At 40.2% G+C, this 11,868-nt stretch overlaps 1 protein-coding gene across 1 annotated transcript; it reads left to right on the top strand.

Moving 5' to 3' along the window:
* The first annotated feature begins 6,066 nt into the window (after window positions 1–6,066).
* On the top strand, window positions 6,067–11,253 carry LOC119730900. The gene is made up of 4 exons (XM_038203964.1): window positions 6,067–6,360; window positions 6,749–6,825; window positions 10,292–10,431; window positions 10,945–11,253. Exons 2-4 carry the CDS (start codon window positions 6,789–6,791, stop codon window positions 11,164–11,166), a joined length of 399 nt encoding a protein of 132 aa, XP_038059892.1. The 5' UTR covers window positions 6,067–6,360; window positions 6,749–6,788; the 3' UTR covers window positions 11,167–11,253.
* The last annotated feature ends 615 nt before the right edge of the window (window positions 11,254–11,868 follow it).

Raw genomic sequence — 11,868 nt, 5'->3', positions numbered from 1 at the left:
AACCTGATGAAGTTCAGCTCAGTACAAGTGAATGCTGTATATTCCGAGAAAAACAACATTGGAGGACCTCAATTACAAATCAAACGTCGCTGAGTCATGTTTTGAATTGGGCCTGAATTCAGCCTCCGAGACACATTCTCACTGAGCCGATTGCAACTACGCGAAGTCGCGCACTACAGGGGTCCGTGCATAAGTCCGACGCCTCATAGGTCCGACGCCTCGTAAGTCCCAAACATCGTTTGTCCGTTGTCGGAATTTTGAGGCGTCGGACTTAGGAGGCGTCGGAGCTATGAGGCCGAATCCCAAAGTCCAATGCCTCATAAATCCGACGCCTCATAATTCCGAAATTTCGGACTTATGAGGCGTCGGACTTACGATACGGCCCCGCGCACTAAACCGACGAATTATAGCAACCGCGCGCGCGTGTGTATCGTGTCGACGCTTGCGCGCGTCTTGCCGAATGAAAAAAAAACGAACTAATAACGGAAATTTCCAATGGTTGGAAAGGCCTTCTTTCATTGATTTCTTCAAAATGACAGCTTGCCAGACAGAATCATTTCACTTCACAGAGAGTTACAGTCCTATCACTATCTTTAAACCAAGTATGCTTTCAACAATAATCACGTCAGTTACTTTTTAGATAGCTGCAAATGATGGACGGTACCTTTAAATTTAAACAGTAGTTTACTATATTCGCGGGGTGTCTAAAAATGAAAACGTTTTGTTGTTGTATGATTGATTTGAAAACTATGCCGTACTTGCAATAAACCAATTCGACATCTTATATGAGTAATGAATGAACAATGCAATTTTGGATCAACAAACCCACGTGATGCTGTAAGCTTGCTATCTATTGGTCAAGGACAACGTGACGTGTTTTGTTTATCTCAAAATTGCATTGCTCATGAGAGTTTGCTAATGCGCTAGCGAAATTTGTCGAATTGACTTATTGGTCAGGATTTGCAAGGCGTCCATGGGCGACACTTAAATTTAGCATTGTGTTTTTATTGAAGGCTTCCACACTATGTTGCTTGGGCTTCAATGAGTATTTTCCTAAGGATTAAAAGCGATGGGGAGAATGCAACCAAAGACAGGTAAATGAAGTATATGAACATAATGAGACCCATTATGTTGCACCATTTTCGCTAGGTGCTGCGGCGCACATTGCAGCCAACTGCCAGAAACACCGAGGTAACCCTCTCCTCTTAGTGACAAGTGTTACTGGGTTCTTTAACGGGCATACCACAATACACGGGAACTACGGCTTTATGTCCCAGCCGAAGGACGAAGCAATGATGGTAAAGTGCCTTGCTCAAGAGCACAAGCACCATGTTCCCACGGTCAGGATTCGAACCCATGTACCACGGCACACGAGTCGAACACCGTAACCACTGGACCACAGCGCCCCTATTTTAGCCGTTGTTAATAGGTTGCTACAGGGTGAATCAAGTATTCTTAATACACACATCTTGTCAGTGAACGCAATTTTTAAAAATCCATTAACGAATTTTGAAAACGGAGTAGCTTTTAAATCATGATCAACCAAATTCGGCTCCATTGTAGGGACACCCTGCTCGAACGTTTCTTAAAATAAAGGTACCATGGGATTTATTGTTAAAGATCATACTGTTAGACATGATATTTTGTATCGAAACCAATCAATGTTTATTTTGATTGATTTGGTTTCTCTTTTTTGCATTTTTTTCGTATAATCGGTATTTGTTAATGTATTTAGAACTTTTTGGAGATTTTGTTTTTATTAGGTGACAAATTAGGTTTATATTTTTGAAAATATTAAGACTTGACCACAAAGTTCAATAGCTGCCTTCCCACATAGTCGGAGTTTCACCCGCTGTTGCCACAGAGACCGCGCGCCAGCCAATCAGAGTCGACTTGTGACGTCATTTCCTATCAGAAGTGTTGACTAAGCTGATGATTGGTCGATTTGGCTGCATTTTTTTTTAATACCTGTACAACAACGGGCTACCGAAGACCCGATAGAAGGCGCTAGCTGAATGGTCGGAATCTCGAGGTCAAGACGCTGTCTTGTTTTGCATAATTAATCGCCGGATCTGCTCGCATATTATAACTTCCATAAACTACCTTCCATCCGTTCTTGATGCCAAAATTTTGGCGAGAAGTTTGACAAATATTGTCGAAAAAAAATCATCAAATTACTTGTCCTCGACAATTGATATTGGAATATTTTTCGCTTGGATACAGACTTTGTTATCTCATTCAGTACAACTGAATATCATATGACTGCCGTCTAGTTGTCAAGTTTGTTAATGCAACTGATGTTCACCCTTTCTCATTTCTCTGTAACTTCACCAATACAACTGAATAAAACGAGACGATTGTTTTGGTGACGATTGTAAAATGTGACATGTTGTAGGTTTCATTTTCTTGGCCTTTTGTTTCGCAGTTGATTTTAGTTTTGCAGATTCTTTTATTTTGTTTTTGTTTGTTATCGCAATATGCCAAGGGTGACTTTTTAGTATGTGAAATGGGGGCGGCAAACCAGCCAAATGTAGCGCCCTCGTCGGGAGACAAAAACCATTTCATTTTCCCTCTAAATGAGCCAAATCGTTTCAAATATCAATAACTGAGCTTTTTTGTTTTACAATTTTATTAAAACCACACGCACGTCCATGGTGAACTACCCCACCCGACTACCCGCTACATCTGGACTAGACCCCAACTTTAGTAACTTCAAGGATGCTCTTACAAGAGATTCTGTCTTCTAACTTCAACAGGAGATTTATTCAACAACCGAGATGAATGACATGTAGGAACTGGAAAGCGCCATGTTACGAAACATGAATCAAGAGAGGGCGCTGTTGATATATGAATACCGCAAGAATGAATTTACAAATAAGCGGGTTATGACACCGACACATGTTGTATAATTCGCTCGCATCCACGCCTATATACCTGCAGGAGCTATAGGAAACGCAGACATCTTGAAGCATTGTGGGTAGGGAACTGAACATGATCGGCGCACGTACATTCCCAACCTCGTGTGTGCTGTCATTTTCAAGAAAAGTGGAAATTTGGTATCGTAATAATGTAGGAACATTTGTGTAGTGCCCCTCCCAGAGAGCTGAAGAAAATTACCCCCTTTTAAAAAATACAAGCTTCCATTTCCTAAAAAGTACATGGGGCACTCCTGGACCATAAGAAGGGAAATTAGTGTGGTTTGGCTGGAGAGAATGTTTTCGTCTTCAGTCTAGCTAGGTTTTCAATTTAATAATAATAAACTAAATGTTATTTTTATTCCAGATCTTTTAAACAACTTTTGGTCAAGATGATCTGAGGTTTGATGGCTTAAATGTATTTTGGGTTTGTGTAAATGTTCATGATTACCCAGGGTTTATTATCAGTATTTTGATTACTATATAAATGACATGTTCATATATTGTGTTTTTTTAAACGTTGTATTTGCATATTTTTGCATGGTTCTGATGCTTTATGGTCCCGGTATAGGAATGCAATAGAAAGTTGACTGATGCTTGTAAAGACTTTCAAGCAAGACAGGTAATCATTCCATAATTATTCTTGGGTACAACTAAGCCAAGGATATAACTTTAAAAAAGGACGGACATAAAACAGCAGAAAAGAGTGATTATTTTTGCACTATTTCATTTTCATGACTAAGTTCTAAATAATAAAATTATGGCAAGAAGAAAAATATGTTTTGAATGGGTAAAGAGAAAAAGCAGGAATCTTGCAGTTGAACTGGAAAGAATAGGTGTGTCGCGTCTTCGTCTTGAGTTGAGATTCTTGCTTTGGGAACTGGTTGAAGCATGCACTGGAGCATGCTTGGAGCATAGTTGGAGCTGGTCATGTGATGTGGGTGTCATCGGGAGTCCTGTGTAAAGGAGTAACGAAGAAAACTTGTAAAAAAAAAATACATCGGCTAACAATAGCTACAAATAAATTGTTCCTGTGCGGTTTGTGCCTTACGATTCTGCGCGCCGTGCGTGCTCACAGTACATCGCGCAGTAATCGCCATTTTTATTTTCGGGTCGCTTGTTTTCGCTGTGCTGTCATCGTAATTTCCACCCGTAATTTCCCTAAAAAAATAAAAACCCTGCCCTCTATCTATGATGAGTATGACATACCTGTTTATTGAGTGTCTCCAACTATTTTGGTTGGGCTTTTTTAAAGTGGATTTTGTTCCCTTACAGGAACCGGGCCCTACTACTACATACTAAATACTACACGATCGCCATATCCGAGGCCCACGCGATTGGGTCACACTTTTCACAAACAACAATTGTCATTGCCATTGGGCATTGCCAGCAGTGGTGTTCGAAAGAATACTTATAATCCTTTGCCAGAGGTGTTCGAAAGAATTACTACTAACTATAATCTATAATGTGTCATAGCACAAATCGGACTTACCATTGAAAGAGAACATTGCAGCATAATCAATGCATCAAACGACCATCAAACGAAGCTAGTAGTGCTGAGGAAATGTGGGGCAAGCATGCCTTTAGCTTTGCATGTTGCATGGAATACCGTTGAATGCGCATGCAGCGCATGCTCCTCTATACGAACGTATACGTATACGTACGTGGCACGACAGGTGTAGCGTGAATATCCGACTCCATGAAATTTGGACTCATTGGTAGTACTGCGCACGCGTGAGTACGATACTGTGCTATTTTAAGGATCATTTCGGGAGAGTGACCTGTGACGTGCGAGGGATCAACCAATAATAGGGAAATAGGGGTCCGATTTTCATAGGAGTCGTATTTTCATGTGACACCGGCCCATACCCAAGATGGCCGGCGCGGCCCAATGGGGAAGGGAATTATGGGAAATAGGGCGGAAATAGCCGGGCCCCGTTCCGCATCCCCCGCGGCCAACGGGTGCGGGCGGGACGGGAGACCGGTCGGGAAAATGCCAGCGCCCTCCAACTATTTTCGTGATTGTAGTATAGATGCACCTACATGTACTTCTATAAATGTTATATCAACAACAGTGACAATCTCGAAAATACTTGTATTCTTGTTTTGTTTTGTACTTTCCTTAGTGTTCATCACTAATTGTTGTATGTCATTCTTGCCAGTATGTACATGTATGTGATGTTTGTGTACTAGTGAACCAAAATGTTCAATAAATGTTGAAGAATCATATTGTCAGTGGAATATTGACATGTATGCCTGCTCGGAATTTTACATTATTTCCACATTTCATTCTTTGCAAGTCTGCAATTATTGCCAGAATGCTTATCACTAACCATCTTAAAGAGGTTGTGGAATGCTCGAAGACATTTCCGTCATTTTTTGGGTATATGTAGCCTAAGTTGTGATGAAATAAAAACGACTATTGTTTCTGTCATGAATTGAGTACAAAGGTTACTTTTGAGAGCTATTTTTCAGGTCCTGTTTCGACCCGAACGTGCAATTTGTGTAAAAGTCGTCGTTGCGGGCAGCAAACAAAACACACTAAATTGTGACGTAATAAACAGGACTCGTTTATGCTACTCTGCATCGGGAGTCCTGTTTATTACGTCACGATTTACTGTGTTTTGTTTGCTGCCCGCAACGAAGTTTACACAAATTGCATGTTCGGGTCACACATGCATGACAGAACTTGAAAAACAGCTCTCAAAAGTACCTTTTTGTACTCATTTTATGACAGAAACAATAGTCGTTTTTATTTCATCACACCTTAGGCTACATATACCCGAAAAATGACGGAAATGTCTTCGAGCATTCCACAACCTCTTTGATGAATAAATGTTGCAACTGAAGTTGAATTTTACACCAGACACGTGTCCACAGCTCAGTTTATATCAGTCCTAATTCATGAGGAATATAGTGTATAACGCAACTGTAAATGCCTGACGTCCACATATGTGGACGTTTCGTAAGTTGAAAATTAAATATGCAAATTGGCAAATGTGAATATTTTTCCAATTAGTGAGCCTACAGTGAGACACACAGCCAGTAGTATCAATTTTAGTAGCCAGCAAGTACTCTCAGGCACTAAAGGGCAATGGTAGTACTGTCCCAAAGGGAAAGGGATTCTGTATTTTTTACAATTTTGACGATTTGACCAATGAGAGCGCAAAACAGACTATACTCATGAATATGCATTGGTTTGGTCTATTTAAGTTCTAGTTTCGCAAAGAGTGGCTGTTTCGCATGAAATTCAGCCAACCAATTTCGCGCTTTGTCGTGTTTCTGCGTCAGTAGTCAGTCACAATGTTGTCCCGGGGCCGGGGATGGGGACCGGGAATGGGGCGAGTATATAACCCGTGTAGTACGGCGTTGATCCCCAGTGCAAACCGAAGAAGACGCGCTAGGAGAACTCTTCGACGAATCCGCACCGTTTTTGAAGACCACGGTAAAGCGGACTTTGCTCATATTTTTACAAAGACTGTGTTTTTCTATCTTTCATCAGTAAAATATTTTTGTATGTCAAGATTTGATTACCCATTTGCAAGAACGTCAACTACATTGGTTCTAGAGTTTTGTTGTTCACTCTAAGTTCATCATTGTTATGGATACAGACATTTAAAATGTCAGACACCAACAATCTTTCCGTGCTGAAAGCCAAGTTGATAGTTGCAACTAGTTAAACTTAGGGATCGTTTTAATTGAAACATGAATCATTATTATTCTTAGTCTTGATAATGCTTCCATAAGTCAACTTCAACTTGAGTAAACGACTTGAAGGCCTCAGGTTTTTTACCTTGATTATTTGCACGGTGGTGTTGTTTTTTTGCATGTAGTTGAACCAGAGTTCCCAGGCAAATAGTATCAAGCATCACGATGAAGTCTGTTTTCCTTTTGACTGCTTTCCTGGGCGGTAAGTTTGTGATTTTTCTCATGTTTTATTGTTTGCTATATCATGCATGGCAGTTTGCTTGCTAGCTTACATGGGTGTTGGTTATTGAGTTGAAAAACATATATAACGCATGCTATTTGAATAATTGATTGGCATCTTGCTAAGATTAGGGATTGGTGATCATTAAAAAAGGAAGAAAGGTACACATTCTGCCAGATATTTGCTCATTGCGCATGTTTCAGGTTGTGTTCTTATAATTTGAAAAGTCTGGGTTAAAAACTTTGAATGTTTACATCGGACGTGGCAGTGGTTTTTTGGCCTTGGCTATATAATAGTGTAAAACCCAGTTTTCCTATTTTCTTGATCTCCAGATTTTGTTTCTTGAGTGGCTTGAAGACTTAAATAAGTAAAACTCGAGATTTGCGTTTATCGAGTTACAAACGCAGGGTGATTGGGCTGGCCCCTATATTTCAGTGGACATTTCCCAGTTGAGTTGTGAATATTCACATATTTGAATATTCGGCCTTTCCAGTACAGCCATTTTGTACAATATGAAAACATGCACCTTTTTGGTTTGATGAATTTCACGATAATTTACACATATACACATTATTTCGGGTTTGATGACGTCATCGGTTAAAATACGGAAACTGATTGGTTTAGCTAGTTCATGTGTCCATCATGAAATGAAAATAATTTCTGAAAATATGTCAATTGTAATGATTTTTTTATGTATGAATTGTGGTTTGGTGACGTTACAGCATTTGAAGCCCAAGGTCAACATTGCACAGGATATCATTATTTGTGCTACGAACATAGTCCTCGTACCCGGAGTAAATGATGGATTTGAATTTAAAAGAAAACAAAAAGAAATTTCTGATCATTATCAAATTTTCCCCACAATAACTTTCGGACTGATGACGTCATGATTTGGAAACCTTCCAAAGCCATTTGCGGTTGTCCAAAGAATATCTAGAGGTAATTTTGTAAATTTTGACTATTGGACTTTAATTTAAAAATCACGAATTCCAACCTCCATTTGTGATTTCAAAAGGCGGTACTTTTTTTCCAATCTACCAACTACTTGCTCTACCTCTTGGTATCCAAACCTCTCCACACATGCAGCCTGGGGCATGTCAATCCTGACCAATGTTTGAGCTAGCCACACGACAGACGTACTAGTTGATGGCAAAGCCAAGTTGGCGGCTGCTGCAAAGGCTAAACATTTTGAATGGGGAAGCGCCAGGCTAATATGTTGATGGTCCCTCAAAGGGAAGATTTTAATATTCCAGTGCCTTGCAGGGTGCTATAATTTTTACTGTCGAACGAGAACCTCGTCCATGACAAAATTGTTTATTCTTGCTAGACGTTGTGGGCACTTTTTCTTTCGATTTTGCAATAACATGAATAAGGGCAATTGTTATGCCTTACCCCTGAAAGTTCAAGTACTTTTTCATTTTAAAGCTGTATTGACGTGGAACGGATGTCCTTTGTAAGAATTCTGTGCCAAGCCTTAACAACTAGCAAAGTTCATCCTGCGATTATACACAAATCCCAAAACTATTTGGGAATGGAACCGGCTTTCATTGAATGAAACAAGTCATGCTTAACGCCAACTCCGGTATTTTTTACAAAAAAAAACTATTCATGCTTTACCCTTTTCTCATAGAATCTGGGGTTTTTTTCCTTGTAAAGTAGACTGCTAAAATATCCTCAACTCGCCAGTCGCGTAACCAGGTTTTTGCTTGCCCGTTGCAAAATATAAATTCTCGTCTCGCTTATAAATTCACAAACCATCCGTGGTAAAAGGTCAACCTGGTCTCCTTATTTTGTGTGCAATGGAGGAATATGCTGCCCTCTTTCGGAATGGTTCACGGACTTAACTTCCCTTTAAAAAATCCTCCAGAACCATGAGGTAGCAGACCAGTAAAAAAACTTCCATAGACCCCAATGGTAAATGCTCCCACTTCAAAAATTCGGAAAAAATACTCACAAATCTCCAAGGTGTTTGAGACACACATCAAATTAAAGCTTATTTCATCATCTTTCATTTTCTTTTCAATTTTTGGGGGTCAACTGATGACTTTTAGGAGAAATTTCCATCTGAAGATGATAACCCCTGAAAAAAGTCCTGAAGCCCATCGCCATTTTGAAAAACGATGCCTACACTCCATTGCAAAATAGAGCGCTTTTAGGGTCCAAATTACATCAAAATTACACAAAACTGCAAGCTCACAGCCCTGTGCACGGCTTCCACCCATATTTTTTACAAACCCTCAAGTTCATGGCCCACAGCATGCTCAAATACTGAAGATTTTGAGGGCATGCAAATCGTGATTTGGCCGGCGTAGGCAATTTCGGACCGATTTACTGGGTCTGCACCCATGAATGACAAGAAAAGAGAGAATAAAATGCTGAAGAATGTTTTCTAAATTAAAACAGACGTTAAATTGTCTTTGATCTGCCGTTAGTTGGCACCCTTTCGGGTGATGACGCCATCAAGCGGTTTTGTGTTTGACATTCCTCATGCACTAAACACTTCCTCGATTTGTTTTTCTGTAGTAAAATGCTTTTGTTTTCAAGTTTTGTTCAGTTCTCATAACACTCACATCGGAAGTAAAGGTTGAATGGTTTTGTCCCCGGGAATCCAAAATAAGACTGTGTTTACAACTTCATGTTGTTTGAATTTCTTTCGTTTTCATTTTTACCTTAAATCGCTTGTAATTTGATACCTTACGACGTCATGAAGAAGTCACAAAATTGTTCACATCTTTGTACTAGGATTCAAGTTCGCACAAGGTTTTATCGCAATCCCGTGAACCACGAAATTGTAATTTGTTTGTGATTTGAGTATTCCGTTTGCATTTGGAATTCACCTAACTACCATCCGGAAGGAAAGGTCATCCAACTTCACGTACACAACACACGTACACAAAAAATGTTCTATTAGAGGACAAATTATAAAGATGGCTCTTCATTTTGTTCATGAGTTATTAATGAATATAAGTAGTCATATGTTCAACTATAATCGCCTATCATTTAATATCTAATGGCTTCATTATGACGTCATAGTAATATGTTCACCCTGACATCAGGGTTGATAAATATGCCAAGTTTAAAAGTTTCCCACGTATACCGTTTAGAACAATAGTGACGGAGAATTATTGTCAAGAAAAGAAAATGGAGAACGAAAACAAACGATTTCAAAACGGTGTTCAGGTTGAGCATGATCAAGACTCTGTACTGATGACGTCACGCTTTGTTTACTTGTGCGCTTTTCTATGGGGCTACAAAACCGTCGTCCCCACCAGGCTCCCATAAGAAAGCACACGCGTAAACAAAGTGTGACGTCATCAGTACTGAGATTTTACACTCAAGGCTATGTTCCAACACCGCAAAAGATAATTTCGTTGAAATCCATCGATCATTCGATTCTGCAACCCTTTACATCACCAACCTTAATTTTTTCTCACTCTTTTCGTGACAGTTTTCCTGGCCCAATTGACACTGAGTGAAGCCATTAGTTGTTACTTCTGCGCGCCAACAGACAGCGGTTGTGGATCTCCGTTCGTCACGTCCGAGCACCAGGACTGGCTGAAGGCGTGCACCAGCGGCAAAACCTGCTTGGTAAGTGCACCCAAATCGCTATTCGGTGAGGAGAAAAACAACAACCAATGTTTGTCGGACATGTTAAAGTGTTTTCACTAAAAAACTTTTTTTTCACACAATATTAGTATAAACACAGTCATACTGTCCGGTTACATCATCTTAAGATCCAAAGTTGACGTGGATGTTTCCAACTCGACAAACAAAAACATCAAACAAATGCGAAATACCAATACATCAAATAAACACAGAAGCAGACGATAACATATCACAGAATAGTAACGGGAAGCTGAACACTACTTCACAATCAACTTCACAACTACTTCAAAAATAAATATTTGAGATTATTAAACCGTTTTGAAGTCCTTTGAAATGTTGCCAAGAAAAAGACATAAATATGTTGTTTGTGCTAAAAGAGAAAAAAAAATATTATTTCTCTTCCTGCTTTCCACTCTCGTTGTGAAATGTATTTACAGAAGGTTGCCCTAGAACAAATTGACAACAGAAGGCCGGACCTCTTTTTGTATTTTACAGCAAACCATCAATTCCGACAAGACGACGACTCGAACTTGCAACAACCAAGACACGTGTATGGACGGCACGACAACTAGCTACGATCAAAACTGTTTCAATAACATATGTACAGAGGAGTATTGCTGTACCGGGGATGGCTGCAACTCGGCCCCGGTCGCTGTCTCCTTCAGTGTCCTGCTGACCGCTTTCATGGTTCTGGCTACCTGGGCTTTCAGAAAATAATACGCAAAATTCTGCAACTGCTTGATTCTAATCGTATTTGTTTTCCAAATAGCAATTCAGTTAAAAGGTAGCGTCCGTCATTTGTAATTTGTATATTATGTTCGTTGAAGCAACAAACATGCTCAAAATCTAAAGAAGGGTGCTGAACAACTAACCTGATGAAGTTCAGCTCAGTACAAGTGAATGCTGTATATTCCGAGAAAAACAACATTGGAGGACCTCAATTACAAATCAAACGTCGCTGAGTCATGTTTTGAATTGGGCCTGAATTCAGCCTCCGAGACGTATTCTCACTGAGCCGATTGCAACTACGCGAAGTCGCGCACTACAGGGGTCCGTGCATTAGTCCGACGCCTCATAGGTCCGACGCCTCGTAAGTCCCAAACATCGTTTGCCCGTGTCTGAATTTTGAGGCGTCGGACTTAGGAGGCGTCGGAGCTATGAGGCCGAATCCCAAAGTCCAATGCCTCATAAATCCGACGCCTCATAATTCCGAAATTTCGGACTGATGAGGCGTCGGACTTACGATACCGCCCCGCGCACTAAACCGACGAATTATAGCAACCGCGCGCGCGTGTGTATCGTGTCAACGCTTGCGCGCGTCTTGCCGAATGAAAAAAAAGCGAACTAATAACGGAAATTTCCAATGGTTGGAAAGGCCTTCTTTCATTGATTTCTTCAAAGTGACAGCTTGCCAGAAAG

Source organism: Patiria miniata, unplaced genomic scaffold (genome assembly GCF_015706575.1).
Source record: "Patiria miniata isolate m_02_andy unplaced genomic scaffold, ASM1570657v1 HiC_scaffold_22, whole genome shotgun sequence".
In the NCBI taxonomy this organism is placed as follows: domain Eukaryota; kingdom Metazoa; phylum Echinodermata; class Asteroidea; order Valvatida; family Asterinidae; genus Patiria; species Patiria miniata.
Note: the sequence above shows the minus strand (reverse complement) of the source record. Positions and strands in the feature narration are given on the sequence as shown.

Bases quoted from the DNA above. Each gene is read 5' to 3' on its own strand.
- LOC119730900 (XM_038203964.1), top strand. From the start codon at position 6,789: ATGAAGTCTGTTTTCCTTTTGACTGCTTTCCTGGGCG. The intron at 6,826-10,291 runs GTAAGTTTGTGA...TTTTCGTGACAG, and splicing joins TTTGACTGCTTTCCTGGGCG to TTTTCCTGGCCCAATTGACA. The intron at 10,432-10,944 runs GTAAGTGCACCC...TGTATTTTACAG, and splicing joins CCAGCGGCAAAACCTGCTTG to CAAACCATCAATTCCGACAA.